Below are 24,397 nucleotides of genomic sequence, written 5' to 3' on the forward strand. Positions count from 1 at the left end.
AATAGTCAAATTTAAACGATCTTGTAGCAAATAATCTTAACCCAAATCTAAACGATGAACAAAAGAATCTTTAAAAAAATCGTTTCGATTTGAAAGAGCCAAATCTAAACAATTTTGGTACAAGATTGTGTACCAAATATATTTATCTCGTGAGTAGCCAATTAATCGCGTGTTGACTAGCACATTTTTTGTTTTTTCATGGTGAGTTTGTGAATTTTTTTTTTTTCAAAATTGTTTTATACAGTGTAAATATTTTGTCGATTTGTTATACTTTTTTTTTATATTTAGTTTATTTAAGTGTAAATCGTGTGTATTAGGTGCATTGGGTACGGTGTATCACTTAGGCTGTCATTACTTTCTTTTGGCCGCCATGTTTTAAAAATAAGAAAATTGTGTGACAATGTTGCAAGTTCTTGAACTCAAATTGACATCCACTATCTTTCTTCATTGCATAATAGGAGTAAAATTTGACTTGTGAGAGAAACATTAAGAATATCTCACATTCGAAAAAAAGAATTCAAACGGTTTGGAGTTGCTCTACTCCTCCTAATGTCGTTTGGTTTTGAGATGAAATTTCATTTGATTAGAGTCCATAAACCTTAAATGGATATTATGTCCAATCAAAAAAGAATATGAGTACAATTTTGAAATACATGTTGAGAATTTCACATTAAAAAATCAAGAGGTTTAGGTGCTAGTCGATTGGATCAGTTGGTTGTGCGATCAAATTCAACATTAATGTTGGGATGTCTGTCTTAATGGTTGTTACTTTGTAAGAGTTTTTGTTACAATTAAATTTACCATAACTTATGCAATGTGATAATATATTTATTTTTTCTTTGGAATATTCAACATGGCTTCTCATGGTGATTTTTTAATATAAAATACGAGAAATCGGGATTAGGTGCACCAAGATAATCAACTAAGTTTGAAGTATTATTTTCCCTTTTCAGATCATGCCTCTTTAACCGTTCAGAGATCGTATTCTAATATTTGGTTTTTGGACAAATACTCGTTTAAAACCATAGACTATAATACCATGTTAGTAAAAAAGAATTTCAATCTCAAAACTAACTGACATGAAAAAAACTATGCATGTGTATCAGTATAAACGTTCTGAGGTCCCTTTTTTATTTATTTAAAATTAAACTTACAATTAACTAATCAAACTTATTAAGTTATAAGATCAAGGTTGATTCAACAATCTCTTATATGCTTGTTTCCTTTGTGAATACTTCTTTTTATTGTTCTTTATACATAAAACAACAATCGAACTCAATAACATAAAATGAATAGTATATAAGCTACAGTTCTTCTGTTTTTATTTTTCGGGTTCAACATGTAGGTGTGATGGATAAAATTTTTAGGCTATACTCTCTCGATCAATTAAATTGTGCACTTGAGTTCAAACATCGTTCATAAACATATTAGTTTATTAGTTTAAATATTTATTTAGAATTTGTCGTTTTTACAGTTTTTCTAAAAAGTTCATTAACACTATTGATGTTTCCATAAAATTGAGAAACCTTTTTAAATGTCATCCTTCATCAACATCGACATTTAAAGCCATCAAACATAAGAAATTACTGGGAGACTAAAGAGCAACTATTAGTTTCGCATCGATTAAAAGAAAATAAAGAATTAATTAAGCATTTAATTTTTCCTATAGGAAATTGATACATTTTCTGTTGGACATATCAATCAGGGCGCTGAATGTGAAGCCATGCAAAATTCCAATCGTCAACACTACATAGTACATATATACACTAGCACACAAATGAACCCAAATATGTTCCAAACAAAACAAAATTCCATATAATTTCAAAACTTCGTCCTCAATAAACTAAAATATGGCAGGGTCAAGTGGTGAAGTGAAATTAAAGCTTCTTATAGATTCAAAAGAAAAAAGAGTTCTTTTTGGTGAAGCAGACAAGAACATGATTGATTTTCTTTTCAATCTCCTTTCCCTTCCGCTTGGGACTGTGATTAGGCTTTTGAAAAAAGACATGGCTGGAAGCTTGGCTAATTTGTATGGGAGTGTTGAAGCTTTGAATGACACGTATTTGCAGCCAAATCAGAGCAAAGACAGCCTCTTAAAGCCTAAAGTTTCATTCTCTGCCTCTACCTTGCTTTTGCCAAACATTGAATCGTTTGCTGACCAAAAGAAGCTGTACTTATGTGGTAATAAATGTGGCTATAACGTTGCTAGTAACCCTACGGCGGTTTGTCCGAATTGTAGGAGTGCAATGAGTCGAGAATGTGGATTTGTAAATCCACCAAGTGCAAATGCACAGGCAACACAAGATGTGGGAGAATTTGGAGGATTTGTGAAAGGTGTGGTAACTTATATGGTGATGGATGATTTGAGTGTCAAACCAATGTCCACCATTTCTAGTATTACTCTCTTGAACAAGTTTAATATTAAAGAAGTTGGTGCTTTGGAGGAAAAAGTCGTTACTTTGGATGTTAGTCAGGTACATTTTTAATTAGTATTATTTGGTCAAATTATTACATTTTTCATTTTTAACAGTAACAACTTCTAGGTTGATGGTCATTTTATAAAAAAAAAGGTTATTACAGTAGGATTTAAAATAATTTATGTTTAAAGTTTAAATCATTCTAGTTTGACATGTGTTTATAGTGTAAAATGTTTTACTTGATACAGAAATAGTAAAAATGCTTACAAATAATAAAAAATGACGAAAGTAAAATAGTTTAAATTGTATTAGGATGAATTAAATCTACTTTATTTTATTTGTAAATATATTAATTTATTTGGTTACATTTGATAACAACATTTATATATTTTTATTATATAGTAACTTATTTTCGGGAATCAATTTTTATAAATGGTGGCTCATATTTTAGCTTCATAGCATTTTGAATATGTTCTCTGTTGGTATGATAGGGATTGAAGCTGCTGAAGGCCTCCCTGCAATCCAAGACTGTTCTTACGGATGTCTTCCTTGGAAGAAATTTAAAATTATCGAGTTTACCACGTTTCAGAAATCAATCAATTTTTGATTGAAATGTTTAGAATTCAAATTTCAACCTGTTGGAGTATTGCAATTAATCTATTTTGAGAAAAAATTATTATTACGATCTGTTTTGTTTTGTTGGACTGTATCAACTCCCTATCGGCTACTATCAACAAGTTATTTTGATTGAAATGTTTAGAATTCAAATTTCAACCTGTTGGAGTATTGCAATTAATCTTTCAAAATATATTTAAATTATAATCCATTCATGTAATTAATGAAAGAAAAGTGATCTGATAGAAAAACAAAAACAATATTAAAAACAAGGAATTCAAAAGGGGGAAAGAAGAAAAGTCTTGTATAGCAGCAACCTTTCGGTTCGGTAATGATCAGCAAATTAAATCATTTCTTTTGTTCAACTTTGTCCTCCATCCACTTATCCTTCATAATGGTTTCTGAAAAAATATATATACGAGACATAATCAGGCCCTAAAAAAACACACCAAAATATATATATATATAGCTTATGGGGTCAGGGAACAACCCTGCCATTGAAATATCACATGCAACAACCCTAAACGACCCTTTTAGATTCTACCATAGACGGATCTATTAAGGGATTAGGGGCACGTGTCCTCACATTTCTGATTATTATATTTTAATATTTGTTTTGAAGTGTTAAATTACAATATATTTTTAAAAATGTATTTTTTTACTATATTATGTTGTTGGTATAGTAGTTGTGCTCTCCAAGGTCTACAAATTTTTTTATGTTAATCGTGTCTCCTTACATATGATTTCTAGATACGCCACACGTTCTCCTCAATTTTAAAATTTGATAGGATTTGGGAGAAGATAATTTCAACTTTTATCTTTTTTAGTGCCTAGCCATGTAAAAATATACACCAACCTCGGGAAACTTAATAAATAGCAAGATCAAAGTAACATATTTTCCTATGAATAAAATAGACCTTATAAAAAGTTTCCAAACCAAATAAAATAAGATTGAAAGTTTAATAGAAACCAAAATAGAATTTAAAGATTAACCTGGAATTTAGAAGGAGAAATATGAGAAAACTATTGAGGAAGGAGAAATATCAGAAAAATATTGAGAGAAGTCAATGCTGGAAAGAAAGAGGTCAGTTAGAACAGTCGATGAGTGAAGAGAAGCCCTTAGCAACTTCGCAGCCTACATAAACCCAACATAACCAGACCAAATCAATATAAATTTATTAATTAAAATCTCAAACAAAAAATTACAAATCTCTTCGATTAGCTTTCAGATCTGCCTGATTTGATCCTAGTGTGTGTGTATATATTTATATATATATATAGACACAAGTGCTTAATATATATTTATATTTATGTAGCATTGAATATGGTGTGCTACTTGTTATGAGTCTTTGACAAATCTAAAATCTAAACAATGTTTAAATTATTGAGTATACCACGTTTCAGAAATCAATCAAGTCTTCTATTGCAAATTGATTTTGAGTTGAAATCCAATACTTTCAACTATGAAATCAGCCCACAAAGCTTCATCCATATTACTCGGTCCAAAGAAAATTGAGATCCAATCATCAAAAATAGTGAAACCAAAAGAATCACATTGGGGGCATATCTGAAATCCAAAAGAGTCACCCTAGACCTATATGGCCAAATAAAAATCTAAAAACCTAAGTAGATATCAAATTGAAAGTTTTAAGAATCAAATACAATAATCAAATGAAGCGTTTATGAGCATATGGAGCACAAAATTTAGAATTCAATAATCACATACATGTTGGACGTTGAAATGAATAAGCTTGTGATACATGGTCAACATTCTCCACATTCAACTCCTTCAAGACCGAAATGATGGACATAGTGGAACACGACATGGGTTTAACACTGAGATCATCCATCACCATGTACGTTACCGCGTTCCCTCCTTTCACATAACCTCCCACAACAGGCTTTGCTTCACCCATTCCATGTACATAACTTGCAATAGTCGTCATGGATTTGCCGCATCTTAGACATTTCGTGCCACTTGTCACAGTAAAAGTAAGACAGTTTTCGGTAATAACAAGATTAGAACGATCATAATGAATTGGACATGTGTAATAGGCCTTTTAGTTGTGAAGACGAAGGAGATTGGATTTGTAAAAGGCTTTGAATATGGGATTCAGCAGTGGGTGTTGGGAGCTGAGGATTCAGGAGGCTCTCTTTGTTGTGGTGTGCATCAAAATTGTTAAACTTAAGCTCCCCACGCTGCGGTAGAGGCTTTCCAGAGAACCAGCTGCAGCCATGGGTTTGTTGTCTGGGTTGCTGCTACTGGATACCAACTTAACCATGGTTCCAACAGGAAGAGCAAGTATCGTGAAGAGGAAGTCTACAAATTTCTTGTCAGCTTCAGCATATAGAATCTTCTTCCTTTTTTTGTCTATCGCTATCGATTCGCTTTCGATCTGAGTTTGAGTTTGAATGTGGATGCCACTCCCTCTCCCTGCCCCTCAATCCCATGATAATTTGTGTTTCAAATCTAAATTATTTTAGTTTGGATTATAACCATACCTGCGTTTGTGATTTGTGAATTATTTTAATTTGAAAAATAAATTAAATAGTAAACATCATACCAAATAACAAAAAGAAAGTAATGAATGTTTACTATAATTAATTTAGGTTTTTAAATAATATTTTATGTAGCTGTGGTTATTATAGTCTTGCATAACTTTCGTCTGGAAAGGAAAGATTTAAAAATTCCCAGTTTATGAATTACTACCTACGATAGTCTTGTCAATGAAATTAGGACTTTGTTTATGAATTTAAACCGAGGCTCAAGCGCATGAATGTACAAAACAAATAAACAAAGAGAAATTGATTTATTTTCATTGGATTATGATCCAAGTCAAATTGATTTATAGACCGTTTAGAACAATTAAATTTGGGAATTAGAAAAGGTTCATCTTAAAATCTCAATACCTAAACAGAAACATGGCTGAAAGGATTATTAAAAGTATAATTTGGTTACAAATAAAAATAACAACACTGTTTGATTTGATTTGATTTATCAGCTTTTTAATGTCTCGTAACTTTCCAGCATATGAACAGTAAATATTATATTTTGTGCAGATTCTCCTTCCTTCCTTTACTAATTTCCAATATATGATCGGCCAAAAGAAGTGTTTTATAAATTATAATATCTATTAGCACTGGGTTGAGTGCTCATCCTCGATCTCTCAATACGAGCAGAAAGGCAATTATGCGGTGCCAAATACAGTCCAATTGAAACTTTCATTATAGCAGGAAGTTCAATGCCTTAAGTTAGTAAGATGTGACCTGCAAGAGTTTAAGAATGACAATTGATTATTTTATTCTGAAGCCACAGTTAAGTACTACTTAATAAATTGATCTAGGACATCCATTATACAATTTTCATGTAAGATAATTAGAGTAATCCTTGAGCCAAATGTGTAAATGAGTTTCAAAGGGAAGGTTAACCTCAGCCTCGTCTCCCCTCAGGTCAAGGGTGAAGAACTCATTTGGGCTCTCAGCCCATACTAATTTTTTTAGAGGCTCAAATAAATCACAATATGTCTCATTCATCAAATGTGAAAAATCAGTCTGTCCCCATCCTAAGAAGGTCAATATGGATTTGCAACAAAAACTCTCCTCTTCTCATGCTTAATCGAGCCCTAAGGAGTGATTTTTTGGTTTGAGTTTCACACTTTTGTTAGTTCGAATAAAATTTGAACACCATACAATTTATTGAGTAGATGTAATTGATGATCATTTGAAGAATAATAACTAAAAATATAGTAACATTCTAAAAAAATTACAAATATAGCAAAATTATCGTTGATAAACTTGTATCGACAATAGACTCGTATTATCACTTGTAGACCAATATGGTGTATCGGTGATAGACTTCTATTATTGATTGAATTTGACAAATTTTTCTATATTTATAATTTTTAAAATTTTAATATATATTTAATTGTTTTAAATTTAATTGCTAAATTTGCAACTATCAAACCCATCAATTCTTTTGACTTAGAAAAAGAAGTAAGTAATTTAGTTATAAAAAATTAGTAAATAAACAAAAACTTTGTTGTTTCCATGCTAATATTGCAACATTCAAGTATGTAATAAATAATTTATGGAAAAACTACCCACTGGAGCTGCCTCGAAAACAAAAAGGTAATCAATGATGATTATGGAATAAATATTTTTTTTTCTTGGCGACTGAAAAGAACAAAATGCATTAAAAATTTCACGAACAAGGTGGCCATTCAAATCGTCATCCCCAAAACACTACTTATATATCCAATTCCCTCGTAACCTTTTTGAAAGTCGCTGCTGGCATATACATACATCAACTATGGCCCAACCATCCACTATGAGATTGAAGCTTTTGATTGACAGAAAAGAACGAAGAGTTCTTTTTGGTGAAGCAGACAAGAACTTCGTAGACTTTCTTTTCAATCTACTCTCTCTTCTCCTGCTTGGGACTGTCATAAGGGTTCTCAAAAACCAAACCATGGTAGGAAGCTTAGGAAATGTGTAGGAGAGGGTACAAACCTTGAGTGATGAATATATGCTGGCAGGCCAAAATAAAGATGTACTTTTGAAGCCTAAAGCCTCCATTTGATGTTCGATGTCCATCCTTTTGCCTGACATTGTTTCTAATTCCTCAACTACTGCAAAAACATTATTTGTATGCACAAATACGTATGCTAAATGTCTGTACTCGGTTTCGCATGGTGTTAATGCGATTTGTCCCTCTTGTAATTGCTACATGAACAAAGTGGGTACGTATGTGAAGCCAGACAGTCACAGTGACGAAAGTGAAAGTGAAAGAAAAAGAGAAGGTACTAAAAGCGAAAGTGAAAGCGAGAGTGAAAGTAAAAGTGCAACAATACGACAGCCAAGTAGTGGGAAAGATGTTTCGGGGTTCGTCAAACACAAAAGTGTGGTGAGCTACATGGTTATGGATGATTCGAGTGTGAGGTCCATGTCCACCATTTCAGGCATTACTCTCTTGAACAAGTTTGATATCAAAGATTTGGGTGCTTTGTCGAACCTCCCTTGGTAAAACAATAAATCTTTCAAAATATCTTCCTAATAATATGATATTGTTCATCATGAAAACACATCTTTTATGGCTTCACTTTTATACCACCTAAAAGACCTCATACCAACAATGAAGTTAGTTGTTTTGCCCTTCACTTGTACACCTAGAATCGTTTCATTTATCTAATTAACGTGAAATTTCGGTCACATTCCAACCTTATTACTAAGCCAAATCTAGACCATATTTTTTTCATTTAAATATTAATTTTACAAAAGTCTTGATCATTGAATATTTGTAATAGTTCAACAACTTTAAATTACATTTAAAAAGAAAAGAGAAAAACCACAATGTAAACTATATACATTTTCTAAGCAAAATTTACAAAATCCTGATTCATTTAATATTAAATGAAGGGTAGTCCTTTTATATATGAAACGTGAGAAATAACCTAAGTTTCAAGAGATAGAACTCAGGTTAACACCACTAAACCAAATTCATTTTAGTAAAGAAAAAATCGTTATCAACTTCTAACATCCATTTATGTATAGCTAATTGTTCCAATCTTTTATTAAAAAATTGCAAGAATTACTGTTGAAATGTAGTGGTATCTGTAATTAAGTTCCTCCTAGAATAAGAAATTTTTTAAAAAAATAGTTGGATTAAATTAGTGAATAGAAATATAATTAAATTTACCTTAATCTATTCAGTTTAAAAACACAGTGTTAACCAAAGCTATATAAAGTAAATAGCACAACAAAGACAGAAAAAATCTGTTGGTAATGGTAGCATATATACTATGCAATTTGGGTTTACACCCTCATGATTTTGCTTTTGGTATCATTCCAAAAGACCTTGTACCAATAGAGAGGTAGTTATCCTGATTGAGGCACCTCTTTGATACCACTTGTTAGAACAACAAACCTTACAAATATCTTCATAATGGTATGATATTGTTCACTTTTAGTATTCACTCTCATGGTTTTGCTTTTGGTACCATTCCAAAAGACCTCAAACCAAGATCATCCATTTTTCTAACCTACGTGGGACTTTGGTCGAATTCACATGTTGTGTGGTGCATACACATTAAGGTCAAATCTTAAATCTGTTTTGAGTGTTATCCCAACTTGCTTTTGTTTGCATTTGAGAAGGATAAGTGGGAGTACATCTTTAACCCTTTTTTTCTCTTTTCCGTTCTTAAAACTTGGCTTATTATTGATGTTTAATTCGATGATGAAGTTTTCTCCTCTAATATATCCTTCGCATGCTCACTTGGTTAGCAGAAGGCAGGGAAATGTATAACGTTACATTGACTGTATTGAAGTCTCTGGTTTCTTTATCTATGTATGTGTGGGGGTGTCTATTCCTTTACTAAATTAGGTGTATCTGTACTCTTGCTCCATCCCATTGTCATGTAGACGTGTGGGATACATTTTTTCCTAACAAAGTAAAACTTGTTTTGGTCCCATTATAATTTTTGTTTACAAATTTCCAGATATGTATTTTTCTAAATCCTATGGGTATGCAGAATGTAAATGCAGTTTCTGAGAATGGAATTAAGTGTTGGACTTTGTACTCTTCATGAAACGTTTGTTGCATTAGTTCGGTAGATTGAGATTTTAATAAACATATATTGGAGATCATTAAAACTTTCAAATAATCAATTTTTCATCTTAACAATTCTAGAAAATTGAACTTCCAAAATTTGTAGGTTCTTTCCTCAAATTTTTTATAAAAATAATAAGTTAGAATAAAAATAATTACAAAAGATATAATTTAAAGAACTCTTAAATTCTTGAATTAATGGAAGATATTAGGTAAACAATCCATATCATTTAAAGAACTAAATGGATTAATGAGCATAAACAAATACATTAACATTAATGATCATAGCATATATCTGTCACTTAATACTTGTTGGAAATTATTCAATGCAGCAGCAGGGGCTTATATATTAGGCAAAAGTTTCGGTTTTTTTGTGATTATATCTGATATACTTTGATTTGGTTGGTTGCATATATGATTCGTTTAAGGTAACTACACTACACTCTTGTACAGATTTCCTAATTAAGCTTCCCACCATGTGTTGTGCTTTGGTTATGAACGGCACAGTTTAAATATGATCATCCCATGAACTGATTGATTCTTGAGAAGTGTGAGTTTTCATTTTCCAAAAAAACTTTAGTTTATTTTCTCTTTTCCCACTACTGATCCTTTGGTTATGAACCGTACAGTTTGAATATGATCATCTCATGAACTGATTGATTCTTGAGATGTGTGAGTTTTCATTTTCCAAAAAAAAAAAAAGTGTAATTTATTTTCTCTTTTCCCATTACTGATCCTTTGGTTATGAACCGTACAGTTTGAATATGATCATCTCATGAACTGATTGATTCTTGAGAAGTTTGAGTTTTCATTTTCTAAGAAAAAAGTTCAATTTATTTTCTCTTTTCCTATTACTCTTTCCTTCCCTCAACCCAACTTAAATTTTGTAATTTGTTCTATTTTAATTTAGTTTTTCAACTTTTAAACAACAATTTGTTTTTGGAAAACTTAGATCTATATCAAAATATCTATAAAAATATCATAATTTAAAGAGTATATATCAAAATATTTGTAATTTTATAGTTTGATTTGAATAACCAATTTGTTTTTCTATTCTTCCATGGTAACACTCCACCTTTGATAAAATATTGTAATTTTATTTTTCTGTTTTTTCGATGATAAGATTTGATAAAATCTATATTTCTTCAAATAATTTTATTAACCTTTCATAAGAAGTAGAATTTTTTCTTTTGAAAATTTTCAAAAGATCTTTTAATGTATATATATATTTTTCAAAGATTTTTCTTAAACATTCCATAAATGTATATTTTTTTCGAATATCATTTTTTATAGCATGAAATAAAAGATGGTCAATATAGCTCAATTGTCTGTGTAGTAAATAAGAGTACGTACGTGCAAAAGAATTTTTTTTATCTATATAATAGATTTTAAAATTAGTTATCTTCAAACCTAAAAAAATTTCAAACAAATCGTTCACTACATTAACGATAGGAGCTATTTTTTAACTTTTTTTTAAATCATTTGTAACGAGAAATTAAGAGTTTTATTTAATAACATGGATGGAGATATTTTTGAAGTCTTTTGTAAGTGTAGTACTTACGTTCAAAATTATTTTTTAAACAAAGTAACGTCATTTTGCACAAAAAAAATATATTAGACAATTTGATAATTTAACCAAAATATTATATTTGTTTGAGAACATGCATGGGCAAGGTCAAGATCACTATAAAATCAAATGTCCAATGACAAAGTAGCTGAGCATTTAAAAGTTGAAAAGAATGGCTCGAAGGGTTGTGAGTATGAAGCTTCTAATAGACAAGAAAGGGCAAAGAGTTGTATATGGCGAAGCAGATAAAACATTTGTGGACTTCCTTTTCCATCAACTTTCCCTTCCACTTGTAACTGTTTGTAAGCTCCTCAAACAACAAGGCATGATAGGCAGTTTGGGAAATCTGCGTCAAAGTGTTGAAAGTTTGAACCAAACTTATTTGCAACCAAACAATAACGCAAAAACTCTTTTGAATCCCAAAGTTGTGTCAGTTTGTGATTCAACTTTGTCCCTGCCTTATTCTGATCCCCCAGATTTACCTAAAGTTTACATGTGTAGTCGTAATAATGGGAGTAGTAGTCCTGACTGTTATGGCTGTCGTACCTCTTGTGAGTACTACATTTCGACTAACCCTTACGCAATTTGTCCAAATTGTAATAAGTACATGAACCTAGAGGCAACTTATGTTAAGCCTCCGCCAGGTGGAAGCTGTAAGTCAGTTAGTACATTTGGTACTGATAATAAAGAAGAGGGAGGGTATGTGAAGGACGTGGTTACTTATATGGTTAAGGATGATTTGAGTGTTAAACCAATGTCCACTATCTCTACCATTACTCTCTTGAACAACTTCAATATAAAAAATGTGAATGCTTTGGAAGAGAAACTCGTCACTTTGACCGCCAATCAGGTACTTCTGTCTAGATTTACATTTTTTTTTTCTTTTTTGAACCATGTACTAGAGAAAAGGAGAACCCGACCCCTAAGTGAAGGAAAATTGTTCATTGCCATATGAAGAAAGTATAACTTTGATGATTTTCATTTTGTATATTTTTGTCCAAACCTACGAAACATAGAATCAAATTTCATCAATTTTTATAGAGAACTTGAATTTATTATGAAATGTTTATGACTAGGCTTGTAATTTATTTATTTGTGTTTTGTTGGTTTAATTTGGTAGGGAGTGAAGCTGCTGAAGGCTTCTCTACAATCCAACACTGTCCTCACTGATGTCTTCCTTTGATAAACAAGATGCTCCCTCTAATTATTTTAGAACCAACGTTAAAAGTTCTTTATTATATGTTTTGTTTGTAAGTTTGATGAATGTATCAGACAATGGATAGTATCTAGTATAAACATTCCTTTTGATTACTAACTATGTAAATCTGTTTTTGTTATATATATATATATATGGATTGGAATGTTTTAACTTCTAAGTTCAAACAAATTCAGTTTGGGTGATGTAGTTAATCTTCAAATATAATTATATTTAACTTTCTTTGTTATTTACTAATCCTCCCCCCAGCTTTACCAAAAGATTACATATATAGTCTTCTTTTAATATATATATATAATTCAACTTATGATATTGGTTATTTATAATTAAAGTATATTGATGATTATAAATAGCTAACTATAACTAAAAAGAAATGATAATCCTTAGGTGCACTTCTCTCGAAACACCAATCTTTCAGATATTTTTGCTTATCACTCACTTGAACAAGCATTTAAAAATTTTAATATTAATTGACTACTTCTATTAGCAATAAGAGAAATTCTACCCACTTTAAAAATCAACATGATTCGTTTTAAGAAAACAAATTGACTACTGATATAATGGAAGTTTGACTCAACTGGAAGCAGGCCAAAATAACACTTTTGAATCAATCTATGTACGCACTAAATTTAAAGCAAGTTCAATCCATAGCCACCAAAATAGAGATATAAAGAAAGTCATTTTCCAATTAGTCACCATTACATTTTCCGATTTAATTTTCTTGAGATGTTTTGTAAAAGTTATTTTGGTTTCTAAACCACACCTTTAAAGCCTAAGAACACCAAAATTAAAAAATTGAACCCTCACAGACGGACCAGACATTTGAATACTCATCCCACCAAAAGCATTTGAAAATTTTACTTTAGTAGAACTACTACTAGAAACATAATGATCATAGCATATATCTGTCACTTAATAGTTGTACGAAATTATTTAATGCAGCAGCAGGACTGATATAGGGCATACGTTTGATTGAAGAATTGATAAGGTTTCTATACTACACTTTTGTAGAGATTTCCTAAGCTTCCCACCATGTGTTGTCCTTTGGTTATTTTGAACCGTACAGTTTGAATATGATCATCTCATGAACTGAATGATTCTTGAGAAGTGTGAGATTTCATTTTTTTAAAAAAAAAGTTTAATTTATTTTCTCTTTTCCCATTACTCTTCTTCAAAGTTATAGATCCCCTAAATCTTGTGTCTGAATCTTGGAACCAGTCTATGTATCAACTCTTCAACAACACATTTTCTCTATTTTTTCTCATTCTCATCATTCCGTACAGTTACAAGTTATTGATAATGTTACTCTTCTTAATCTCTTTCTATCATTTTTTATTACAGTTTTTTTCTTATTCATTTCTCTCACTAAGAAGTAATAAAAACAAAGACATTTCTTTTTATATCTAAAATGAAATGCAACATCACCAATCTGTTAATCAATTAACCCAAAATTAACAACGGATAAATTATATTACACTGTTCTTTAGAAAACTATTTATAGACAAAATGTTCATGTAAACATAAAACAAAAAATAGTAAAAGAAAAAGAAACTCAAATACACTTTTTCGAAATCAATGTTTTTAATATTTTCCACCTTCATTATTCTGTTCTCGTCCTTCGTTTTCCTCTTCATCTCCTCTCCTCTCTTCTCTCCAACATCAAATTAAGAAAGTGTTTTCTCAATACAAGGTTGTTGTGTGGAGCGTATGAATGAACATGAGCCTCAAACTAAACTAAGTACGTCCTATCGAATGCAAAGTTTTATTATAAAATCACACACAGAAAAAGACCATTGACTATCATCTTCCTCTCAAGAAATCCAACATTTTTGAAAGCTTAAGAGCAAAACAAATCCCTTTGCTGTGTCTTCCTTCGTTACTTCGTGTGTTTGTTTAGCATAAACCTTCTTAGATTATATGGAGATGGAAGAGAGAGTAGAGAGAGGAGATGAAGATAGGAAGAAAGGGCAGACAAAGGACAACCATTTTTTTATTAAAAGAAGTCTCTTGAGTTCATAATATATTTTGATTTAAAACTAATCTAAATCATACTAGGAAAAGTCTTATATTAGTTTGTGTTTAGATTGAAGAGTGTTATAGTTTTAATTATGATAGTCTGCCTTTAAAAACAAAAAGTATTATAATATATGTTATGATAGTCTGCATTTGGAGTACAAACTATCATAATATGTGATGTGATAAACATTGTTTGAGGAGTAGACGATTACAAACTAGTTTTTCACTCAGTTTTTTAACTAGATGTAATAAACAATTTTCATAAATTGATTTTATTAAATAATTTTGATTATGATATTTATTTAATAAATTTAACATTAATCATGATGTTTCATCATTTTTTTTTGCATTTATATTTTGTACATCAAATTAAACAAGCTTCAAATTACAACATTTCCATTTCCACTAATCTTTTTGTCCATGCATATATATTTGACATGAAATGCAACATTTTTCTTAAAAGCATTTTCACCTATCTTAATTACAACATTCATTTCATAAATTAAAACTACTATTATTAAAACGTTATTTTCACTACATTTTTTTTCATGCATATATATATGATACATCAAATGAAAAAATCTTTTTAATTACTATACTCATATGATAAATAAGGTTTTGGACTTCTTTTTGCACTAATTATTTTTTTCATACATGCATATATATTTTTCATTAAAATACAAAATTTTGCTTCAAATTAAATTTTTTAATCTTCTTAATTACAACACTCATTTCGTTAGTTTTCACTAATTTATTTTATTTTTGGAGTACGCATGTAAGGGAAAACATATAATTACAGACTAATATTATTAAAATTATTATACTATAACAAATAAATAAAAAAAGGGAATCTAAAGAGAAAAGTTAATGAACAATGTTTAAAATCAATGAACATATAATTACATTTATATAAAAAAGTGTCTTTTACAGTAACGTATAGTTAATCCAAACAAACAGTTCCCCAAGTTAGGTAAAATTTGAGAAAACCCTAATTTTAGTTTTATATATAGAAGATTTAAACTCTGACCTAATTGTTTCAATCCCACCCCTTTACCTCAATTTTTTTACAAAAAACAACCCAGTTATCCAAAAAAAAAAAGAAAAACCCAGACGCCCATTAGATATTGAAACATAGTTCAAAGTAGAAACAACTAAATCCTAAACCTAGGAAGTAACAAGTATTTTACCCAAAAACATGAATAAAGGGATAAAGAAAAGCTTGTTAAAAGAGAAAACATCTCTGTTAGATGGATTGATAAAATTGCTAGTGTATATATGTGTGTGTGTTTGTTAATTCAACCCATCATCATAACACACAAAATAAAAAAAATACTAAACGACTTGGGACATTATTTTTGAAGAAACATAAACAAAAAACAACATAATGAAGAAGCACTTAAGCGGATAAGGCAAATTAGCCTTAAAAGTGGGCGGCAGAGACTTCTTCTTAAGAAAGACATCGGTAAGAACTGTGGTTGAGTTAACAGATCTCTTCAACAACTCCACAGCCTACAAACCAAATAATTTAAATTAATGGGTTAGAGTGAGTTTCATATTTAAAATGAAATTTGATATCTCGGTGCACAAATTAAGGTGTTGAATCACTATCAGGAACCAAAAATCGCGTTATCAAAAATACCAGATCAACCATATTTTAAATAACTATTAGCAGACCAAAACCTTAATTAATCATATAGCCCAGATGATTTCATAATAAGTTTTTGGAAGTATATCGGGTCTTCAAACAAGGCAGTAGCTTTACGAAGAAAAAAAAAGGCATGAACAATATTACCTTATTGATATCTCCAAAGTAGAGATAGGAGACATGGGCTTGACCGACATGTCGTCCATGATCACCATGGAAGTCAACAAACCCTTTTCAACAAGAGGAAGGTTAAGTATATGGAAAAGAAAAAGGGTGGAGTTCTTGTCAACAGCTTCACCAAAAAGAACTCTCTTTGACTTGGAGTCAACCAAAAGCTTTAATTTCACATCGGCAATTGCCAGTGATGAAGCCATATCTTTCAAAATGGGGCTAACCAAAGAACTATTGTTAGGCCTTTGTTGAAGGGAAATTAGTAAAGTGATTGGCATTGGCTGTAAAATATACTATGATTTTGTTGATGCATGCAAGATCGATATAGAGAGAACTATTAATTAATTTGCATGGGAAGTGTGAAGGTCGTCGCTTTGTCCAAGAAATTAAAAATGTTTAGGGTTCCTAAAAAGGCATTAAATTGTTGTTCTCAAGAATAATGGTGGGACAATGTAAAGAGATCATATATTGATCAGGATCCACAATCTTTCAAAATGGATTGAAAGTCAGATAATACGTCGTTGCAATCATAATTTACGAGGTGTTCTTTTAGAGACACTTGATCATATGGCAACTTCTAGAGATGATTTGTAAGAATGTCAAAACAAAAGATTAACAAGATTTACGGCAAAATTCCTTGTGAATAAACTTGTTATATCTTCTACCTTATAACCAAATTTCTATTCATTTTATTAGATTTAAAATTTAAACTTCAAACGATTTCAAAAGCCAGTGGAATCAATAAACTTTTTTATGGGCAATGCCAAGTTGTGTTTGCAAATGATCCTAGACAATCGGGATAAAGACGTTGCGAATATAATCTCAACAATTGAAGGGGACATCTGACACAAATAGACGAAACATAGATGAAAATTAATAGGGATTATGGCTATGGGCAAAAGTGTGAGTTTTGTAAATTTGTTGGCTAAAAATTGAAAAGCTTAGATTGAGGTAAGATATGAGTTTATCTTCATACGGGGAGGAGTCAAATTGTTGTATAAAGTTTAATAAATGTGCAGCCTCAATTATATGAGTGTACTGAGAAAGAAAGGAAGATGAGGATCAAGAGATGTAAATTAGGATTTATCATTCATTTATGATGGGTTGAATGAGAATATTTTAAAAATAATTTCTATTACACAATATCTATCACTAATAAATTCTTTTATATCAAACATCAAATAAAATAAGATTTGTTCTTTTAGATTTACGTAAAATCAGATTTTATAATTTATAAACTTTAAATTTTATTCTTTGAAAATTAAGATTAATATTTATATTATATATATATAATTTTTCTCAATCAGTATTTATAGCAACTATTGTAATTATATGGATTATTTATTTTCTTTATTCCACTTATGCTCTTATTTGGAATTAAATCTTCACCAATTTTTCTCTCCTGTCTCAACGATTATATAGTAATTGGGATAATTATTTGATTTACCCATGCCCTCTTTTAAGTAGTCGATGGTTACAAGTTCTAGGATTAATTTTACATTTAAATCATTAAGAAAAAATCATATTAATAAGAAGTTCTTTAACAAATAGAAAAAAAATTACCCAACACTTGATTTATTGTCAAATGTTCTATTTTTTAATATCTAATCCGATCCAAAACCTATTATAAATATATCATTCACATAAATTTCTTTCATACAAAAAAAATATATTTATCATTCTAATGGATTTAATTTATTTTAGTTTTGATTATTACTAATGTTTGATTCTAGAAAAAATATTTATGAATATAGAGCATTATGACAGAGACATTTTATTGCTATATTTAAAAACAACCATTAACATTTACTAATCTGACTCTAAAATTTTGGAAGTAAGATATAATTGAAAGAAATGAACGTGTGAATAACTCAAGAGAAAAAAACTAAGAATAGTACAAAATTTTGGGTTTAATTATAAATTTAAAATATATGGTTGGTTCCTAAATAGTCAATCCCTAGGGTTTGATAAACCCTCTGAATAGTCCATAAAATCTCTACTTTTAAACGATGAGACTGAATTTTAACCTACAAAGTTTGTAACTAAATCAAAATTTAAGACAATTTTGAAACATTAGGGTGGAAAACTTCCCAAGTTAAAATAATGAAAATATCGATTTTCGAAAGTCAGTATTTGTCCATAACTATACAGTAATCCGTGAGGATAGGGCTACAACTCAAAATTCTTTGAAGAAATTGATTGTAGACTAAAGCTTTTAAATGAAATGATATGGTTATCATCTTGTGGAATACATTACTAATGTCTAATCTAATTGATCTGATCAGCTTTCAAAACAATCAACAAAATGAAGTATTTACCAAACAGAAAAGTTGATTTGATTGATTCACATAACCCTACAAGCCCTCAATTAAACAGAAGGGCTCAGAGATCCAGAAAGCTTAACATCATTGTCAATGTGTGATCTTCGTCTTTTCAGAAACGCATTTGTTAGAACTGTCTTCGACTGCAAAGAAGCCTCTAGCAATTCCACACCCTGTAACAAAAACTAACCTTGTTCATCAAAATTTCCAACATGGACTCATAATGACATAAAATAACCCAGTTGAACTATAGATTTGGTCCATCATTTGAAAAAAGTTTCAATTTCATCTCTATAATTTAGAGTTTTCGATTTAAGTAATTAGTCACCATGATTTGGACTTCAACTTTAGTAGTCTCTGGTCCTTGTAGGCTTAAATGTTTTTTATTTGGTCTTTGTAGTTTTATTAAATTGTTCCTGCACATTGACATTGCATAACCTGATTCATTTAATTTTTTCCGGTTACCTCAACTATTATAACTTATAATTAACTACTTTACTCTTTCAAATCCATACATATTAATGATCTCCTTTCCGCACTCTCTTTTTTTCTTGTTATAATGTTTATTACCATATCCAGACTTAAAATGCACCTCGAACACAATTATAATAACTCACAAACTATAAATACAAATTCATTAGGATTTAATAAATGATAGTGATGATTTTGGAACTTGGAAGTTTGACTAAACTGAAAGAGACAAAAATTGAAACTTTTGAATATGAACTCCAGAGGAAAAAAATAGCAACGAAATATAGAACCTCTGCCCAAAACCACATAGATGAAATTCGTCAACATTTTACCCTAAAATAACCAACCGAATGAAAAGGAGTGGATATATATAAATTACCTCATTAACATCCAAAGTGATGACTTTCTCCTCCAAAGAATCCACATCTTTGATATTGAACTTCTTCAAAAGAGTTGTAATGGAGAAATCAGAAATGTGCTTGACAGTGAGGTCATCCGTGACTATGTAAGTGGCCAAATCCTTAACAAAGCCCCGATCAGGAGCTGGCTGATTTCCTGCTTTTGGAGGCGTCACATATCGACAAGCTTGACTCAAGTTTTTGCTACAACTCGGACAAAATGCACTACAAGAATAAGAAACATAACCACGGCAATATGATCCAGTGACGCAATAAAATATAGCAGGCGGTGTTGCTGCAGCAGGGACGACATCAACATTAGGCATAAGTTTGGTGAAAGAATTGAATACGATTTTTGGTTTTAGGACTATATCTCTGCTTTGATTTGGCTGCAAATAGGAATTGTTCAACGTTTCTACACTTTCGTACAGATTTCCCAAACACCCCACCATGCCATCCTTTTTCAACAGCCTAATTACACCCCCAAGTGGGAGGGAAAGTACATTGACAAGAAAGTCTATGAACTTCTTGTCTGCTTCACCGTAAAGAACTCTTTCTGTTTTCTTGTCAATCAGAAGCTTCAATGTCACATCCGTTTGTTCCATTGTTGTCGACCTTCAAAATGGGCAACCCAATTTTTAATTCCTTTAATAAATATCAACCATACCAATAAACATACTAAAATGCAATGCAAAATAAAAGGTAAAGTACAAGTAGGTCATCTTAGTCTAGATCTAGAACTGTATCCTCAATGGTTTGGGTAGCCATAAGTAATCCTATGTTGTTTTTTGTTCAGTGAGATCAATGAACTTTTTATACCATTTTGCTGTAAATCCATTGTGGTCTTGAAATTATATTATAATGGAAACAACAACCCTAATTGTCATCTCCAAGTCTTGTTTTCTGTAAGTTTCATTGGGTATATATGCCATATGTCTTTACCTTAATATACACTGCTTATTGGCAACCCCTCTCAACAAAAAAATCCACTCTTCAAATTTTCAGTTTGATTCCTATAAACTGAATAACTACTTGTTCATCACAAATCAAATAATTCATACTTGTCCCTAAAATATTATGGATTGCAGAGCTAGCTTCTTTTTCAATGATAGTAAAGTAGAGGATTTCACCTAAAGTTACCGATAGAAGAATAACGGGGACGGCGGCCAAGGGCACCGGGAGAATGAGAGAGTGTAATGCAGCGATAAAGAAATGGGGAAGGAGAGTTGTAAAGGGAGGCGGTTATACATTAGGGTCTTCTAACGCTATAATTAAAACAAATCTCGCATGCAATTAATTAATTAATTAACTTTTTTTAAATGGAAAAATGGAGTTCAAAATAATTTTCAAATTTTGGTGTTTGCAATTTGACAGTGAGTTGAGTTGGGCGGATTAAGGACATAGTTTGAGAGTCTTAATGGTAATTTGATTGCAACCGAGTGATAATTGGAAATAAAAAAAAGATTTAGTTCGTGTTGATTTCTAAGAATCAAATTTAATTTGTTTAGTTCGAGTAATTTAAAAATTATTTTTAAATATTTTAAATTGAATTTTAGTCTTTGTTTTTAAAAAAAGTTTTTATTCAAAAGTTGGGCACCAACTGATGTCTAAAATGGTGGATTGTGGTGGTCACTGAAAATGGTGATTAGAAGTTGATCAAATGGTTTGGCAACAAAGGTGTGGTAGAGCGAGGGAAAACCCGCATCCTCATCTCATATTCACATGAAAATGGTGGGTTGTGGTGGTCACCAGCGGTTGTAAAAGATGGTGGGTTGTTTAGATTTGGTCGATTTTTTAAAAGATTATTTGGTATAATTTGACTAATTTTTTTTATACGATCATTTAGATTTGATACACGATCGTTTAAATTTAGACAGTTAAATCTAAACAATTTTTTAAGATGTTTTGGTACATGTTTTGATTTATTTTACGTTTAGATTTCGCTATCCAATATCTCAACGATTTTTTTTTCACGATTTTTTTTATTTGTCGCAAAAAGAATAGAAGAAATAAGATATGAAAAGAAAGAGCAAACTTGGAATACTTCACAAAATTCGTAACTTAATCAACTTTTTTATTCGGGTACATTTATAAAAATTAAGGTTAAGTTTTAGTACAAAAAATAAATGTAAAATAAATTATTTATCACAATAGATCATATATATTTTTGAAAATATATAATATTTAAAAATCAATGTAATAGACAAATCGGTCAAAATAAAGGAGATTTTAAGAAATTTGTGTAATATCAAATTAGACGTGTTCTCGAGTTAATTCGGGTTCAAACACGTACATGGGCCAGCTGATTTGACAATTAATTACATAAAGGGGCCAGGCCCATACTTGAAGAAAATAATGGTCAGGCCCAATACCCAAGCTCACTATTGAAGGCCATATCTAATAGCTCCATTTTAGAAACCCTAATTCGGCCGCAGCCTTCCATCTCGCCATTCCTCTCTTCGCAGGTATGAATCTGCCTTCTTCCTTCCACTGCTCTAAATTTTTGCATATTTCTTCCTTTATTTTGTTTTGCCTTCCCCTTTTGATTGTTTCTTTTGCTGCTATCAGGTAAGTTTTTCTGGTCAAGGATCTTCAGCAATGGCACCTAAAGGTATGCATGCTCTCATTCTGATATTGTGTTTGTTTGAGCACTCGATGTTCGTTTATTTCAATTTCTGCTTCCATTCGTTTCAATCGAAGCTGGATGTCGTAAATACGTTCTCGATATACGGAATCTAGTTTCTTAAATCTACTTTTGTTCTGAACTAAAAGAACTAGTGATTGTTGAATGACATTTTAGTATTGTATAGCAAAGGAGAACTGGAGGAGAGAAACTAGTTGAAGTGAGCAAACCCCATCTAGATTTTGCAGTTTGCTTTGTATGCAAATCTTTTATTTTATTTTGTTTTATTTAATTCACCTCTTTTCAAGCGTTTTAGATGGAAGAACAACATTTTGAGAAGGTTTACTTGAGTTTTTATATGTGTGAATTGTATTCAATTGAATCTGAGCTATCTAGACTACGATGGGTAGTTTTGAGCTTTTGATTCTCTTTCTGTTGTTAATGTAAGGCTTTTTGTTTCTTCTTTTGCAGCTGATAGTAGCAAAAAGGCTGATCCCAAGGCTCAAGCCTTGAAGACTGCTAAGGCAGTCAAGTCTGGCCCAACTTTCAAGAAGAAGGCTAAGAAGATTAGAACTTCAGTCACATTCCATAGGCCAAAGACATTGAAGAAGGATAGGAATCCCAAGTATCCTAGAATCAGTGTTACTCCAAGGAACAAGTTGGATCAGTATCAAATTCTGAAATATCCATTGACCACAGAGTCTGCAATGAAGAAGATTGAGGACAATAACACCCTCGTCTTTATTGTTGACATTCGTGCCAACAAGAAAAATATTAAAGATGCTGTGAAGAAGATGTATGATATTCAGACCAAGAAAGTTAACACTTTAATCAGGTACCTACGAATCATTTGTTGTTTGAGCCTGATTTTGTTTATTATCTTGCTTAACACCTTTAAATGTACAAATACTCTATTGATTGATCCATTGTGATGATGATTGATTTATGACTTAATGTATGCTTCAACATTCCTGGTATGCAGACCCGACGGAACGAAGAAGGCATATGTTAGGTTAACTCCAGATTATGATGCTCTTGATGTGGCGAACAAGATTGGTATCATCTAAACTTCAGAGCTTGGAGCCAGCATTTTAATTGCAATTTGTTACATGTTTAAATTTTGGAGAGGATTTTGTAGTAGGAGGACCCTAGTTTTGTTTTAGCTTCCTTTTTAATATGTATTGGTATTTGTTTGCTCAGATAGACTGGGTTCACAATACTTGGAACGTTGGAACATGCATTCCAACCATTTTCATTATAGTTTGCTTCAGACTCCATTACATCATTACTGAATTTTTGGTCTTTACATCTTCTCTTTGGTTCTTCAATATATAGTATCCATCCAATTGTTTGGTCACCAAGCACTTTATCCTAATGTTTGGGGATTGTTCTGTGCTGTATGAATGTACTATAGAGTATAATGTTATTAGTGATTAACATAACAATATGCTAATTGAATTATGTAGTGGGTCTTTCCCTTGAAGTGCTGTATTAGGATTTTTATAGTTAGGCTTCAGTGTCAGAGAACTAATGTTTTCAACTCCACCCTCGAAATTTGTTTTTTCGATTTTATTTATACGTAAAGAACATGAAGTATGCAAAGATAGAAATTGTCTAGTGTTCTGCAATCATATATATTACTATTGAGTCGTAATTAATATTAGCTTGGGCTTTGCATTTGGTTTTAGTTCAATTTGGTTCATTTGTTTCGAAATGTTTGTATTCTTACGTTGTTCATATTAGTAGATTTTCAAAGTGTTTGTGTTTTTGTTAACCTTATATTTTAAGTTGCAATCTTTCTCCAATAATAGGTTTTTGTTGGAGAGGTAGCTAGAAACGGCATAAGTTCAATGTTAACTTGAAAGCAAGAAACAGTATTATATTATTCAAATGTGAAATGAAATAAATAAATAGAGTCAGAGAAATGGGCGTATGTCAAAACTTAGACAACAATTATAAGTTTAAGTATGAACTATACTAATATTGATCCATTCTAAATCATATATAAATACAATATAGCCTAAGCCTAAAAATCTATATTTTATTAAACAAGAAAGAGAACAAAATTCAACTCAAGAAAATGAAGTAAACTGGAAGTGTAGAAAAAGAATTTTCTAAGAACCCAAAAAAACCTATAATTATGCTTTCTAGTACTTTTGTGGATTGCTCGACTCTTGCTGTAATAGTCTACTGTTCTTGACGAGAACCTTGGTTGAAGTTAGTTTTTTGTTTCAAACATTGTATTGAAGAGTTCTATATAAAAGGAAAGAAAAAGAAAGAAAAACTTATTTGTTAGATATAATATTGAATAAAAGCTTAAACTTCATTCTGTG

The 24,397-nt window shown here is 30.9% G+C and overlaps 3 protein-coding genes across 3 annotated transcripts; 2 read left to right on the top strand and 1 right to left on the bottom strand.

Moving 5' to 3' along the window:
• The first annotated feature begins 1,850 nt into the window (after positions 1-1,850).
• LOC101207526 lies at positions 1,851-3,028 on the top strand. The gene is made up of 2 exons (XM_004147675.1): positions 1,851-2,474; positions 2,909-3,028. The coding sequence occupies exons 1-2, from the start codon at positions 1,851-1,853 to the stop codon at positions 3,026-3,028; spliced, it is 744 nt and encodes a 247-aa protein (XP_004147723.1).
• A 15,591-nt stretch (positions 3,029-18,619) lies between these two features.
• On the bottom strand, positions 18,620-20,046 carry LOC105435653. Its single transcript, XM_031885385.1, has 2 exons — positions 19,423-20,046; positions 18,620-18,745 (listed from the first exon to the last, which is right to left on the bottom strand). The coding sequence occupies exons 1-2, from the start codon at positions 20,044-20,046 to the stop codon at positions 18,620-18,622; spliced, it is 750 nt and encodes a 249-aa protein (XP_031741245.1).
• Positions 20,047-21,791: 1,745 nt separating this feature from the next.
• On the top strand, positions 21,792-23,377 carry LOC101222977 (60S ribosomal protein L23a). The gene is made up of 4 exons (XM_004147654.3): positions 21,792-21,906; positions 22,010-22,052; positions 22,536-22,899; positions 23,047-23,377. Exons 2-4 carry the CDS (start codon positions 22,040-22,042, stop codon positions 23,129-23,131), a joined length of 462 nt encoding a protein of 153 aa, XP_004147702.1. The 5' UTR covers positions 21,792-21,906; positions 22,010-22,039; the 3' UTR covers positions 23,132-23,377.
• The last annotated feature ends 1,020 nt before the right edge of the window (positions 23,378-24,397 follow it).

Source organism: Cucumis sativus, chromosome 5 (genome assembly GCF_000004075.3).
Source record: "Cucumis sativus cultivar 9930 chromosome 5, Cucumber_9930_V3, whole genome shotgun sequence".
Classification (NCBI taxonomy): Eukaryota; Viridiplantae; Streptophyta; class Magnoliopsida; order Cucurbitales; family Cucurbitaceae; genus Cucumis; species Cucumis sativus.

Coding starts and splice junctions, on each gene's coding strand:
- LOC101207526 (XM_004147675.1), top strand. CDS start 1,851: ATGGCAGGGTCAAGTGGTGAAGTGAAATTAAAGCTTCTTATAGATTCA. Junction 2,475..2,908: donor TTACTTTGGATGTTAGTCAG/GTACATTTTTAA, acceptor TTGGTATGATAG/GGATTGAAGCTGCTGAAGGC.
- LOC105435653 (XM_031885385.1), bottom strand. CDS start 20,046: ATGGAACAAACGGATGTGACATTGAAGCTTCTGATTGACAAGAAAACA. Junction 18,746..19,422: donor TCACTTTGGATGTTAATGAG/GTAATTTATATA, acceptor TTTTTGTTACAG/GGTGTGGAATTGCTAGAGGC.
- LOC101222977 (XM_004147654.3), top strand. Junction 22,900..23,046: donor AAAGTTAACACTTTAATCAG/GTACCTACGAAT, acceptor CCTGGTATGCAG/ACCCGACGGAACGAAGAAGG.